At 38.0% G+C, this 16,086-nt stretch overlaps 1 protein-coding gene across 4 annotated transcripts; it reads left to right on the plus strand.

The window, feature by feature from the left end:
• The first annotated feature begins 1,624 nt into the window (after positions 1-1,624).
• khdrbs1 (KH domain containing, RNA binding, signal transduction associated 1) lies at positions 1,625-14,782 on the plus strand. Of its 4 annotated transcripts, XM_031895995.1 has the most exons (11): positions 1,625-2,004; positions 4,763-4,890; positions 5,658-5,774; positions 6,392-6,538; positions 7,028-7,200; positions 7,533-7,728; positions 8,220-8,287; positions 8,539-8,597; positions 9,654-12,144; positions 12,693-12,729; positions 14,521-14,782. In XM_031895995.1, the coding sequence occupies exons 1-9, from the start codon at positions 1,911-1,913 to the stop codon at positions 9,752-9,754; spliced, it is 1,083 nt and encodes a 360-aa protein (XP_031751855.1). In that variant the 5' UTR covers positions 1,625-1,910; the 3' UTR covers positions 9,755-12,144; positions 12,693-12,729; positions 14,521-14,782.
• Positions 14,783-16,086: the final 1,304 nt, after the last annotated feature.

Below are 16,086 nucleotides of genomic sequence, written 5' to 3' on the forward strand. Positions count from 1 at the left end.
CATTGCAAAATTAACATACCGATAAAATCTTGGGAATGTCAAATTAAAATTTACATGATTAAAATCACCAGCAACAATGAGAACACCCTCAGGATATGCTGTTTTCAGAAGGGGCCACCTCACACCCAGCGCAGCTTCCCCCCCCCCCCCACTCCGCACATCATTGAAGGGGGCAGAGGTGGGAGCGACCAGGAAGTCAACAGTGAGAGTAAGAGATCCCTGACTAGGGGTGGCAACAGAGGTACCTGCCCAGCGCCCCAACTATTTCCCCCTAGGCAGCTGCAGTCACATACTCCGGAAGTAACCTCACAAGCATGCGCAAAAAATGTGCGGTCGAAAATTTCTACCAGCGCAGGATGATGCATTGTACCAGGTGACATCATTGAATGCTTACTGCACACGCGGGCTGGAGTTCACTACAAGACTTGGGGAGGTTTGCTTAAAATCGGGAGAATGCTATTGGGGGATGGGAGACCAGGGGGAGAACCACCAAGATAACTCCCGATAAAACAAGGGTGATTGACAGCTCTGTGGCTCACAATATACTCTACATACACAATATAAATGTCACAATATAAGGCTGACTAGTAATAAATACAGATGATTACCGGTACTACATGGCAGCTCTAAAGCCAGTGCAATTATCAGATTTTAATAATCAGCCATGCAGCATCAGCTTATATAAAAGGCCAACCTCCTTTTTTGCAATGACAAAAGTAATTAGGGAATATACTGTAACTGAATAACCATGAACATAAGATGTCCAACACATTAGCCCATATAATTACCAGTAAAAGGAGGAACCAAGGTCCTTAAAATAAATACTTTCTCTGGGTACACAGGGTTCCTAATCATAGACTTGCATTACACCACACAGCCAAGTACAGTGAAACATCAATTTTACATCCCCTGATTTTAAGTTTTCCTGCATTTTACACCATCGTTTTTTGGTCCCACTAATAAATAATAAACTTCTGGGAAAATGTAAAATCAGGGATTTTGCGCCATCTATTTCTGGCCCCCTGAAAAACTTAAAATGGGGGTTCTACTGTAGTCTCATTCTTCATACTTTATAGGTGAACACATACAAAGAGAACACATTTACAGCTACAAGGCCACTGAAACGTATCTACACACGTGCAAGTTTCTTTTTTGGAGCCAGAATTAGTTCTAAACTCAGAACATGAAACCTTTCTAAATGACGGGCATTTGATTTTACAACTGTGCCCCCCCTCATCCCCTACAGCAGTGATCCCCAACCAGTGGCTCCTGAGCAACATGTTGCTCACCAGCCCCTTTGATGTTGCTCCCAGTGGCCTCAAAGTTGGTGCCCATTTTTGAATTTCTGACTTGGAGGCAAGTTTTGGAGGAATAAAGACCATTTGTACTTCTAAACAGAGCCTTTAGTAGTCTGCCAGTACACACTGGGCTACTAATTAACCAATCTGAGTCCTTATTGGTCACCTACTAGGCAAGTTTTTGTGCTTGTGTTGCTCCCCAGCTTTTTTTTCATTGAAATGTTGCTCACGGGTAAAAAAGGTTGGGGATCCCTGCCCTACAGTGTAAGTCACATTAAGCTACGGTCTTACAGTAACAAGCCAGACTCCATTATACGTAGAAACAACGTGCCATCTTTTGTCACGTATCTAGCCATCCAAAACACAGAATCCATGTTTAATACACTACGCTTTCATTCAAGTCTCATTTCTTTGTACGGGGAGCGGAAATCCCGTGTTGCCTAGCGCGCAGTTTTAATTCGCTCTCCCCTCCCCAGGTGGTGTTACGTTGCTTCCGGTGGGCGGTGCTAGCTACGATCTCTTCTTTTGTTGAGGCCGTGCAAGTGCGAGCGGATTTTCTTATCGACACCAGCACTGAGCGTATTGCCGACCAGTAACACCGAACCGAGCAACATGGAGACCGAGACCAAATACTTACCCGAACTGATGGCTGAGAAGGACAGCCTGGACCCATCTTTCACGCACGCTATGAGCCTCCTGGGCAAGGGTGAGTCGGGCTCGGGCGGGGTGTATTCATTTAAGGGTTTGGCGTGAGGGGGACAAAGGGAGTAGGCCAGGGGCCTAGGTAGTAGGATTGGAGTAAAAACACCTTTATGCATTCGGGCCTGCTATGCTTGGCCATGTGGCGTGTGTTAGGTTGCAAAGAATAATGGCGGCTTTGAGCTCACTGCATGCTGTGGATCAGTGTCTGGTTTGTCGACCAACCCTCCCCCACGGCCGTGTTTTTGCAGCTGCTGTTCGAAGTTAGACAAATTGGGGGACTGCCTTCCGAATGTTGCTGCTACTGGGTTTCCCATAGGCATATCCCTGTATGATGCTACACACAGTGTAACCCATGGGTGCAATACAGGCCGACTTAGATACTGTTTTGTCATTTCCAAATCCCTTTTAAGACCAGACCCTTTAATTGAAGTCCGCGTTGTCTTATAATCATTGTTTCAGAAATATTTAGGGAATGATATGTTAAACGTGAAGTATCTGATGGAGAAAATGCATTGTCCCCAAATCACACTGTATGGCCTTCAGTCAGACCCCCACAGCCTTTCTGTTTACCCTTTATTAGAATATATATCCCTTACATAGCAAAAGGTGCTGTGTCCTTATTCTTTAGGAAACATGAATAATTTGTTGGAAATTAGTAAACAAAAGGAATTCTGGTAATGAATTCCAGACTCTTAAAAAAAAAAAAAAAAATCCCATTTACATGGGTTTATCCTGTAGGCTACAGCTCACCCACTGGGTTTGAAGCTGAAGCCAGGACAATAGCTGATCAGATTCCCAACTACAGACCGGTTTTGCCCTTCTTGGGGCTCATCAGTGTAGTGCAGGGTTTTCTGATCAGCTTAGGTAGAGTCACCATGTGGTTCTACAAACAAATTAATAGGGTTACCTATTTATTTGTTTGGAAATTAGTAGATATGGGGGCAGCTGCTTGTTTCATATCTTTTGTCTTGTGAGTACATTTATTGTGACCTGCTGTGGTAATCTGTACAATGTATATATGCTGTGTTACCAGTTCTGTGATGTAGCAAGGGAATGAGATCCAAATGGCACTGTTTGCCCATGGTTTCTACATAAAAGCTTCTTTGTTCTGTGAGAGATACTGACGATTTCCTCCCTCTGTTGGCAGCTGTTCTTTGTCTAGAGGAGGTCAGGGTATAAACCCCATTGTATGTGCAAGAGAGAATTTATTTCTGCTACATGTTAACATGTTTAACATTTCTTAAACATTTCCAACAGTCCTTGTAACTGAAAAGTTTTAACATTGATTACAATTGTATTGTATGAAAGGATCTATATATATGTTTGGCTAAAGCATTGGACTGTGTGGGGGTTACAATATGTGTAAAAACTGGTTTGCTTTGCAATACCTGTTTGGAAGTGAAGTATGGCGATTGGTCAGTAGTTTCATTTATTTGTATGGTTAGTATTTGTCATGTATTTTTGAAGCTAGGGGTGCTTTGATTTTATGATGGACCACAAAGGCTTGAACCAAGACTTTTTTTAAGGCAAAGATTTCATTTGCTTATTTTTTCCTAGTTATAAGCTGCATTAATATAATGCATTTACTCCTTAGTTGTGCGGTTGTCTTTTGCATGATTGAAAAAAAAAAATGATCGACTATTCCTATGTAGTGTTTCAATTTTACAAATGTAGCCTCGATACCAATACAGACTTAGAAGTAAACTTGAAGTCTATATAATACCAATCAGATTTCTTTTTTTTTATCCTCACACGACTCCTTGGTCTTTACAAATCTTGTGTTTTAAAATGAAGGGCTGTAGCTATTTTTTCCCCTGCAGATTACCCTATATTTCTGTTCTTTCTATTGTGCATTGGGTATTCCCGTTCAGATTTGGGGGGTGGTAGATCAGAAGGATAAGAATGAAATGCATTAGTAGTGTTTGTCAGTGACAGTGAAGCTTTCTTGCAATTTTAGGGTAGCCCTGGTGAACTCTTGTCCATCCTTTAGTAAGGCTGATGTCAATATGCCCCACTTGTGCAGTCACTTAAAGTAATGCTATCCTCCTGTTACTGTGTGCATTTGTTGGGCTTTGGCAAGAAAGTGCAAAAGATTTATTTTCTGGCAAAATGTTGCCCCATAAGCATGGTGATGGGAGGATTCCATCCTTCTGCGCAGAATGGATGGAATTGGTCTTTTTTTTTTTTTAAGCTGGGTGGAAATTGCCTGGTACAGGTATAGGACCCATTATCCAGAATGCTCGGGACCAAGGGTATTCCGGATAAGGAGTCTTTCCGTAATTTGGATCTCCATACCTTAAGTCTACTAAAAAATCAAAACATTAATTAACCCCAATAGGATTGTTTTGCATCCAATAAGGATTAATTATATCTTAGTTGGGATCAATTACATGGTACTGTTTTATTACTACAGAGAAAAAGGAAATCAGTTTAAAAATTCTGAATTATTTGATTAAAATGGAGTCTATGAGAGACGGACTTTCCGTAATTCAGAGCTTTCTGGATAACGGGTTTCCGGATAAGGGGTCCTATACCCGTATTAAATGAAGTTTTTTTTCTATAGATTTTGTGATTGTCCACAGAATAAATATACTTGGCAGTAGGTTTCTACACAAAATGTTGTTCACTCTATGCACTTTTGTTTTATGCTGTGATGCCTTTTAGTAGGGGATACCCCAAAAAAGAGGTTGAAATTCTTGCCACTGCTCAGTTGTGCTAAAATGTTTAAAAGATAATAAAAACATCCAAATTAATTTATACAGAAATTGAAAGGCTGAAGAAGGGAGGTGATGCCAAGAAAGATGAAGAAGATACTTATCTGGACTTATTTTCCCATAAAAACATGAAGTTAAAAGAGCGCATTTTGATACCAGTCAAGCTGTATCCCAAGGTAAGATTCTTTAGGAAACAATTGTAAAGCTTACATGAGAAGGTTGCCGCAACATACATTAAAGATTCCTGACCTGAACAAATCAACCAGTCACTCCAGTCTGATAACACTGTTGGGCTACATTCTACCACATGGCACCTTTGAACTAATTACATGTAAAGCCATTGAGGAAACTGTAGGGAAACTTTGCAATAAGTCTTTTTGCAGCAACTGGCTTAAAGATTGTTATGCAATGGTTGATCTTCAGTGGTCTGATGGCGTGTCGACCCTACACAGGGATGGCTCTGTTTTGTTGCTTTTTTGCAGCTTCGCTAAATGCCTTTATGTGCCGATGTGCTAAAATCAACCTGAAACAAACCTTCCAAGCAGATGGTTTGGGCAGAGTAGTCAAAATTGGGTTACGCTACTTGAGCATGTATAGCCAACTTAGGTCATCTTACATAGCTTCCTACCAGTCCACATAGGGACTGCAAATGGCCAATCACAGTCCATATTTGGTACCCCAGGTTCTTTTTGAATACTTGTGTTGATCTATAACAAGTTTTTAGATTGGAATTGTGGCTCAAGGATAAAAAAAATCTGGGGACCGTCGCTTTAGCTGTAACTTGTCTTTGTTGCTTTTAAGATTCTTCACTCACCCCATATGTGATTTAAAAAGCAAATTATTATGATTGCGAGTTAATAAATAACTTATATGTAAGTGAAGTGTGTAACTTGGGAAGTGTAAAGAAGCCTTTTGTAATCATCATTTTTACCCAATTTTGTAGTTTAACTTTGTTGGAAAGATCCTTGGACCACAGGGAAACACCATCAAAAGGTTACAGGAGGAGACTGGAGCAAAAATCTCTGTTCTTGGCAAGGGATCAATGAGAGATAAGGCAAAGGTAAGGGCTAAATTATTTATTTTTCCTGTTAAAGTGGACCTGTACTTTTCAAATTAAACATGAAACCCAAATTCATTTCTATATTAACACATTCAAACCCATTATAAAGGCATTAAAAAAGCTATCAATCAAATATTTCCTGCCCCGCCTTTATGCCTTAAGCATAGAGGCGGGGCAGACAAGTACTTAAACTTTCAATTCAGCTCTCACTTTTCCCCTCCCTCCTAACCATCTAATTGTGTAGCTAGTGCATGGGCATCTGGTCCCTCATTCTGGCACATACACAAAATTTTGGGGTGATACAAAGCAATTTGCAGTTGGTTTTCATTTTATATATATATAATTTTTTTTTTTTTAGTTCACGTTCAGCTGCTCTCCTGTTTTGTTTTTTTTATTTTTTTCAGTAAATTTTCAGTGGCTTTTATCAGCTATTTGTTTGCTGGGGTCCAAATTATCTTGGCAGCCAGGGAGTAATTTGAATGAGGGACTAATATATGGATAGGAAAGAGCATGAATAGAAAAGTTGTAAAAAGTAACAATAAAATTGTAGCCTCACAGACCAATAGTGTAATGTGTAAAAGGAAAACCCATAGTAATAATCATGTCATTGATTTCAGGAAGAAGAGCTGCGGAAAGGAGGGGACCCCAAATACAGCCATCTGAATATGGACCTTCATGTGTTCATAGAGGTCTTTGGACCACCATGTGAATCTTATACACGTATGGCACATGCAATGGAAGAAGTCAAGAAGTTCTTGGTTCCGGTATGTGTAATCAATTTTTTTTTGTAATGTAATTTGCTGTAAAAATATCCTAATCAAGTATTAGTTAAGTAAGTACTGAATAAAGTCAAAGGATTTTTTCTATAACTTTACTGTAAACTTTTAGGAATTGGCCAAAAGCAAAATGTGTGTAGTTTTTTTGCTGCTGTTTAAACAAGCACTGAAATTATTATAGATTTAGGAGAAAAGTCCACACTTTTTTGACTTCTGAAAAGTTTGTCTTCCGCTGGACCTTTTAAATTAGCTTATTGTAACCATATAGTGATAGTAAAGTTGTTGGCTCATTTTTCATTTTTATGTTATAAATGTAAAGAAGTAAACTGATGTCAATGGATGTGTGGTTAGGTGTTGATGGCTGTAATTAGAATATTGCATAGCAGGTAGAACACTAACTAACTTTTTTTTTTTTTGTTAATCTTCAAAACTACTCAGCAGCAAAGTCCTGAGTAAACAGTTTTCTTATTCTTTTAGCTGACACCTGAGTCTTTTTCATACCAGGACATGATGGATGATATCTGTCAGGAACAGTTTATGGAGCTATCTTATCTTAATGGAGCACCACCAGAGCAAAGCAGAGGTGGAACAAGAGGTGGACCATCCAGGGGCAGAGGGGGTCCACCACCTGCTGCAGCTCCTTCTTCTAGGTAATCTCTAAGGCAGCTAGCTGCTATGTTACTCCTTGCAGGAATCAAACTGTCAAACAAAACTAAAAATTGTTTAACCTGGGTCAGCCTCCAACCGAACTCTCACCTTTCCTTTTAGCATTCTTCAGTACTGTATAACCCTAGCTTTTCAAGCATTGCCAGTTGTGATATTCTGACTTACATTTGCTAAGGGTTACAGCAGAAGCTTTGCAAGTTTGTTACTTTTTGGTGTCACTCCCCCCTGTCAGCCCTTTTTCCCCCTTTAAGGTAAACTTTTGTATGCAAGATGTTCAGGGTTTTGGATGAGACTATGTACAAATTTATATTAACAGAGGCAGGGCTGGGCCTCTTCGCCCTCTTGTTCCAAGAGGTGCCCCCGGACGTGGAGCCATATCGCGTGGTGCTAGTGTGAGCCGCCCTGTACCCCCTTCCTCTGCTAGCCGAGGTGCACCCGCTGGAAGAGCCCGTGGTGCTGCTATCCAGAGAATCTCTCTTCCACCTCCTGCACCTGAAACATATGATGAATATGTAAGTGTCCTACAACATTTTTATTATTTAGTTTTGAGGACCTAGTCTATGTATGGGTTTGCAGACTGCTGTTGTCATTGAATACTGGAATGTTAAACAATACTCCTAATAACTTTACAAATGTTAACCTCCTAGGTCACTGCTGTCCTACTTCTGTGGTACCAAAGGCTGGAATTTTTCTGGGCTAAATTGTAGAGGACTGATAATGGAAGCCAGTTTTGACCACTCTCCTTTTTTTTAAACCGCACCACTTCAAACCATGTTATAACAAACTTTTAAGACCATACCCATATTAATGTGGTAGCACAGCAAAAACCCAAATGGTTGGTGCTCACTGTAGGGATATCGCCCACAGAGGGGATCTGTGGGCTGCCAGTTGGACAGTACTGTCCTAGGTTGTGCTGGTCACCTGTAGTATAGTAGGCATTGTATTAGACTTAGTTCTCTATTAATTCCCTTGCTTTAAAGGCTAATTGTAAACATTTTTTAAGGGTTATGAAGACTCCTATGCAGAGCCAAGCTATGAAGGTTATGAGGGATATTACAGTCAAAGCCAAGGGTAAGTTTCATTTTACCTCAGTTAGTGTTCTTTTGGTCCCAAATATGATTTTATTGCTATTAAAGCATTATAATATTTGGAAATCATAGCATCTGTGCAAAGTCTAGATATGCAGCTTAGTGTATTTAGTAAAAATTATAAAATTCTGCTATGCGCTTTGGGTCCTACGGGAGAAAAGTGCTTTACAAATGGTTGTTGTTGTTGTTGTTGTTGTACTAAAATTGTACATTTTCTTTATCTAAAATTTTCAGAGAGACTGAATATTATGATTATGGTCATGGAGAGGGTCCTGAATCGTATGAGAGTTATGGTAAGTATCCAGGAGTGGATAGATAAGGTCCCCTATCTAATTAGACTGATAAATAAGATGACATAAGCTCATTCAGTTATGCTTAAAGGAATACTGTCATGGGAAAACCTGTGTTTTTCAAAACACATCAGTTCATAGAGCTTCTCCAGCAGAATCCTACATTGAAATCTGTATTTCAAAAACAGATTTTTTTATATTTAATTTTGAAACTTCACATGGGGCTAGCCATAGTCTTAATTTCCCAGGGTGTTACAGCCATGTGACCCGTGCCCAGTTAAAAGGTAGGCCGCCAGGCCACAAATATATAAACGATATAGCATATGCAAACTAGACAAATGTTTATAATCAATCTTTGTTCCATTTGACAAATGCATACGTTTAATGTAAATACAATTATATGTTTACCAAATATGATAAAAACAATAAACATCAAGTTTAAAAAAAATAAATAAATGTAATTTGCTTGATGTGTAGTACCTCTAGAACATGAAGAATTTAGTATTTGACCATTGTATGGCTGTATCTGTCTTCATTCTCTTTAAAATATGCTATTATGTTTCCTACTTATGGTAAAAGGGATATTTTGTCTTTAAATTTTTTTTTTCTTATGCTCCCCCATGTAGAAAACAATGAACAACTGCAAAGTTCTTTATATTACATTTTAAAGAAAAACCTAGATAATTTGTGTAAACTTGCTTGACAGCTTTTTGATCCTTTTAAAAGAATCTCTTCTCTTTACTGGGCACTTGTAAGAGGGGTTTAACATCTGTAACATCTGCCCTTTTAGAGTGAAATGACATAAAGGCTGTTTATGCCACAATAATTGACTGACAGAGCTCCTGCAGTGTTAATGGAATTTTATGTTTGCAGTTGGAATTATGTTCAACTGGTAATGTTTTTTTTTGGGGGGGGGGGGGGGGGGCTTGGGTGGGAGTGACTGCCATTATTAATAACTTATAGGAATATTACTTTTTACTGTTGTGCTTCGCACTTTTTTTTTTTTTTTTTTTTTACTATTGTAGTTTTTAATTGTGTGTATATGTATTTGTTTTTAAGGACAAGATAATTGGAATGGATCACGACCTTCACTTAAGGTTCCCTCTTCACGTCCTTTGAAGGGCGGTGCATACAGAGAACATCCTTATGGGCGCTTTTGAACATCTTTTCATCCAAACCATGTTTACCGATGTCTTGTGTTCGGGACTTCCTGTTCCTTAACCCACAATACACAAGTAAATTCTCTGTGCTCTGTGACCTCCCTCATATAGCTCCCTTTTCCCAAATTCCTTTGAAAGGACAATTTTAAAAAAAAAAATGGAGCAACTCTGAAATAGGCAGACTTTTTTTTAATATTTAGATCGTTTTACTTTGCGTTGTTAAAGAAACAAAAACTTTAAAAAATACAAAATGCTTTACATGTAAAATTTAGCTGCATTAAAGGGTAGTTTTTCAAAGTGACTTCAAAACAAGTTTCTTTAAATAAACAAAAGTAACTATAGCTTTAGGTTCTTTGTCCTGAACTAAGCTGCATTTCAAAATCCCATTACTTTGAGTAGTTAAAATTGTAGCTGTAATATTGTATGCTGTTTAAAACAAAAACTTTTGACTTTGTACTTAAAATCCACTTTATGTTATTAAACCTTATGGACAAAACTTGGTTAATGTTGTCTTAATTCACTTATGCACAAATAGGGAGGTAAGATAAACATTAAAATCAAAGTATAAACATTTAGCTGCAGAAACTGTATATTAAATAATAGGCTGTGTCCGAGTAAAGGGATGCTATCATCACATTCCCCTGCAGTTACATTTTGAAGCAAGGGTTTCATATAAGGCATTTAAAATAACCTTTTCAATATCCCTTTATATAGTTTTTACATTCCACTGTTGTGTTCAGGCCTCCCTGTGTTTTGATTTTATGGATGGTGATGTTTGTCATAAAGACTGTTAAAACTTCTCAAGAAAAGAGAACTTTTTGTGGCTGCAAGGAATTGGTTAGTCACAAATTACAGTAAACTCTGGAAGCAGAAAAAGTAATTTTCTAAATTAAAGAGAATGTTTTCTTTCTTTTTTCAAACTAAGTCTGCTCAACATTATGGGTTTTCAGCCACATTCAACTTTTTTAGTTTTGATGATAGTGTCCCTTTAACCTGCTCTACAGGTTATAGGGTTCTGGTTACAATAAAAAGGATGTAAAAGATCTGCTTGGAAAGTGATTTGCACTTGAAAGTGCTGATTTCCAGAAATTTGAAACTACACCTCTTTGCCAGTTATGTAAGATTGTGTAATTTATAAGTTGTACAATTAGGGAGTGGGGAAAATGGGGTCTTACTTTTTGACACCTTTTGTGTGGTGTATTTGGCATTGGTGTTCCTGTGCTAAATATTTATGTAAAAAAGTTTCTCTGAGCAAAGCTAGTATTTCATTCGGCATAAGGTTTCTTTGCACATTTCAGTAAAATAGGCAATACTCAACTGGGGATATTGACATTTTCTGTGTACAGAAATGTCTTGGTTTTAAACATTCATTGCTATCTGGGAAATTTTCTCCCCCATTTGAGTACATTAATGAATAAGAGTGAAATATTGTGGCTTTGCTTAAATTTCATGGCAGTTAAAATATAAAATGCATTTTAGAATTGTGTGCATATATATATATATATATATATATATATATATATATATATATATATATATATATATAGGGCAAAAATGACCTCTATATAGGTTATTTATAGGAAGTGTACAAACAACCTGCATAAATAGGTGAACTCTTTTAATGTATTTACAGACATTTGTCAACGAAAAGTTTCTTTGCATCTTAATAAAGCATAAATGTGCTGTTTATTCACTTCATGATATCAAATAAATCTGTTTTTTCTATTTCTCTTTTTAAATGATAAATGTAACTTATGTCACAGGGTAAAAAGCCTCCCTTCAGATGCTCTTTTAAATGGATCTTCTGGTCTTTGTCCGGTTAAAAACCAAACAAAAAAGACAAAAACAAATTTAAATATCCCTGCAAGGTGACATTTTATGCTCGTTTCAAAATTGCATCAAAAACTGCACCACCAAGTCAGCCTTCTATTATGCTTTGTTAGGGCCCCCTTTTGTTTTACTTTTTCCCTTTAGCATATGCCTGTTTTTGTTCTAGGGCAAGACAATGGTACAAAAAAAAATTGCCTTCAGCACTGCCAAAGTTATAAAGAGATGCGGTCGACCTTTCACCAGTTTGTAAAAAAAAAAAATATGCTTTCTGTCTAAAATACCCAGATGCAAATTTTTTTAGCCCCTTCTAGGATTTTTTGTTCTGGTAACTTAATGGTGGGTGGTAACATGGCAAAAGCTGCTATGGAAGATGAAAAATACTAATTAGATGAGAAACCAAAGAGGAAAAAAAAGTTACTTGTAGTTTAATTTGATAAAGGCCGGAGATTTCCCAGTGGGCTGTGGACATCGTAGAAATGGCAAGGTTCCTAAACCTTTATAAAGAAAAGAAAAATCACGCCAAGACACTCAGGATCTGTAAATCATGCATCGCAAACAAGGTAAAAGCATTCCCTAATACCACTCTCCACACGTTAATGCATCTAGAGAAATCATCTGTGCAGTTGAATCACTGCTGACAGCAATGATGAAATGCACCCGTTGGCTCGGCTGTGGATTTTACAGCCCTGTCGGTACTGGTTAAACTGTGCAGGCCATAAATGGTAAACTTTAAATGTCCATATAAACTGAAAGCAGACTGTGTAATATTTCATGGCCAGAAAGCTTTAAAAGCCAGTCTATATAAAATAGATCATTTGTAACAGTTTCCACTCTTAATGTAATTATTATAAAAAGGTTTCCAAGTTGCTTTAATGCCTGTAAATTAAGTCTGCATTTTGCAATAAAATGAGGGAAAAATCTGTTCAGTTATTGGCAACTCTGTGCAACTTCTTGTTCACTCCTGACTTATTTCATTCCTTCCCCATCTTTCACTTTCTTTTCCCTTGTTCTTGGGTGTGATGATTCTGTTTTGGAAGACTGTCCTGCTAATTTTACATAGATTATGTCTATAATTACATATAACTTACACATTTTTCTTGCTTCACAGGCAATGTATGCGGGTCATCTTGGAGAGTTTTACTCAGGTGGGTAATATGGACCCTTCTGTACATAACATACTTCTGCCTACCCTTCTACCTGCATAGTGTGATGTCAGAAGGGCTGCATCTTGCTTGGTCTTCTGGTTGAAAGATACAGAAGATACCTCATTAAACCCCCTCCAGAAATGCCGCATTAAAAATTCTAATATTGTTACCATTCTATCGCACTGCTTCTTCAAATTTAGCCTGTTCGAAAGGCTTTGCGGCTTTTACGTCTCTTCCCCCAGTGTCTCCTTGCTAAATAAAACAAATTATTTCTGTTTCTAAAATTAATGCTGTACTAGTTCAGATCCCACCAGCTGTGAACTGCTCCTCCACTCGCTGATACACTATAAACAAAAGCAAGCACAGGAGCTTTAAAGCTGCCCTCCATTTCAATGCGTTTCTATAGCAACAGGTTACCATAAATCATATGTTGCACAATATAAGCCAGGAGGGGCCAAGGGGTCAGCTTATTACATTCAGGTAGGTTACGGAAGGAATTTATGCACAAGCCCAGGGCCCCTTAGAGGTTAAGTGCACACAGGTGTACTTGGAATCCGCTAATTTCTGGAGAAAGATACATTTATCACAGCAGCTTTTAATTCATTTTATAAAAGAATGGTTTACCTCACAAAACTATAGAAGAAAGTAGATATACATGTAATGGCCAATAATTAGAGCTGTTTTTATTTTTAAGGTTTCCTTGTTCTTTAAGCATTATTTTGTGAAAACTATCTGCATTTATTTCATTACAATAAACTTCACATTTGGTTTTATTGGTGCTGCTAAGTAAAATATTTTTTAGACTGATAAATGTATTGCACTGGTTTGACGCTGCTTCATAGGCTTGCCCTACATCTATAACTGACTCCTGTTGCACCACACCAGAATATCACCTTGAGTTGTTTTTAAGAAAAGCCTGACGCACAAACAAGTATCTCTAAAAATAAGTGGTAGTAAGACAGTCTACCACATTAAATATGTGTGTAAGCATTTTAAGGGAATGACTGATCCTGAGCTGATGAGAAATGCAATTTAAGGAGCAAAAAGTTTCTCAATCTAAGCCTAGGTTGGCCATATCTCTGATGTTTTGGGATAGCAATTAAACTTCTTGCCTACTTTAGGCTCTTTGGCTTTTTGACCTTTTTAAAAAAAAAAAAAAAAAAAATGGCACCTTCTTTGTGTTCTGGTATTTTAACTTACAAATGTTCTAGAAATTAGAGCAAGTCTAATGTGAGTATGAATTTAGCGTCAATGTTTATTCATATTATAAACAAGCCTTTTATATTGCTTTGGAAATAAAGATGATAGGTCCTATAGTACATATCTAAAAGCAGTTTACTATTTTGAGTTAGTTACTAGAGGCCACTAATTCACTGGAGTCTGTGGATGTTAGTGTGGAAGTGTTTTGCTAGAATATTGACCCTTGTAAACTCAATACCGCATCACATTACCAAAACGAGTTTTGGTGCTTTGAATTAATTATACACACAGTATAGTATCACTGCTATAGTCTGTTAATAGTTTATAAAACGTTGTCAGCTGCACTTTCCATCCATTGATGCTGAGTGTTCTTTCTGCAAGTTTTTCCTTTGTAAGGAAGGTGAAACTTTCCAGTTATACATTGTATATGCAAAATGGCCACAATGTTATAACATCACCTCTTGCCAACTTTAATGTTGACTCTAACTGATCTCAAATAGTTATGATCTAATCACGAAAACATGTGGTAGGCAGCTGTGAATAATTCATGTGTTTTTTGTTTTTTTTGTATTTTATTTATCCTTCTTGCAGAAGCTAAGGAATAAGTCCTGGGATTCTGCAGCTTGTGACAAAATTGAAAAATGGATGATTGAAAATCTGATGGAGAAGCAAGCTTTGGCATGGAGAGATCTGGTTCAAGCCATCTAAGGGTGTAACTTGATATAGCCAGAAATGGCAACTTTGCCAAAGCAAACTGTGCTGCTGGGATATATATGAATTATCATAGCCTGTACAGAGATATAGCAGTGCACTGAGACAGTGAAGAGATTGCTGAAGGTGGTAACATACAGAGGGAGGAAGGAAAAAATGATATACCAAAATATTCTAGGGCTAAGAACAAGGCTGTATATTAAGAACCTGCAGGAGAGTAATGACCTTTTTGTTTTTAAATTACACCTATAATATATAAGTAAATGTGTTCATAGTGACTTATACCCCCTGCCTGCATTTTCAGGATTTCCATTAGATAAAAATTATGTTTCCTTAAAGTTTGATTTCTGAGTTTTGTGACAGTGTCACTTTGTCACATTGCCAAACAATAATCTTTCATAGCGCTCCTGTTTGTGTTATAAAACATTTTTAAGAGTCTATATAGCATATTTAGGGCGTTCTAACTGGGGCCTAGCCAGCTAAATGGTGAACTCTCTCTAGTCTTTAGCATAAATTTATGCCAGCATTCTTTACTAAGTAGAGTTCTGTAAAGAAAATGTGCAAATGTTAGCAATAAACCTGTTTGTTCCAAACCTGTGTGGTGTGTTTTTATCTTAGACTCCCTCACTTTGTGTGAGTATAAGTATAAAATGTTTATACATTTTGGCTAGTAATGATCCAGGCATTTAAAATGGACAATTTTGTACCTGCAGTATTCTAAAGTACTGTAACCCCTATCCATCCGTCATATTGAATGGCAAAGCTTCCATGTAGTTTACACAGATTTATTATAATGTGCAAGTTTTGGTGAGTCATGTGACCGATTACATGACTAAGTGCCTATTATAACACAAGAGCCATGAATATCCTGTAAATTATATCATTATAAATGGTTTAGTGGTGTCATCACTATGATGTAAATTCTATAATGTGACTCAAATTTTTGTATTATGAATCACGTTACCTAATGACAGGCTACCTCTGGCGAGCACATGGAGGGCTGTATGGCCCCCCAAAGAAATGCCACCCCCACACCATGTTGCAGGCAGCAGAACGTTCTCCACGGCGTCTCCAGACTCTGTCACATGTGTTCAGTGAGAAGCTGCTTTCATCTGTGAAGAGCAGAGCGCCAGTGGCGAATTTGCTAATCTTGGTGTTCTCTGGCAAATGCCAAATGTTCTGCATGGTGTTGGGCTGTAAGCATAACCCCCACCTGTGGACCCGGGCCCTCATAACACCCTCATGGAGTCTGTTTCTGACCGTTTCGTTTGAGCAGACACATGCACATTTGTGGCCTGCTGGAGATCATTTTGCAGGGCTTTAGCAGTGCTCCTCCTTGCACAAAGGCGGAGGTAGCGGTCCTGCTGCTGGGCTGTTGCCCTCCGGCCTCCTCCACGTCTCCTGATGTACTGGCCTGTCTCCTGGTAGCGCCTTCATGCTCTGGAC

The sequence above is a fragment of the Xenopus tropicalis genome, chromosome 2, assembly GCF_000004195.4.
Source record: "Xenopus tropicalis strain Nigerian chromosome 2, UCB_Xtro_10.0, whole genome shotgun sequence".
NCBI lineage: Eukaryota > Metazoa > Chordata > Amphibia > Anura > Pipidae > Xenopus > Xenopus tropicalis.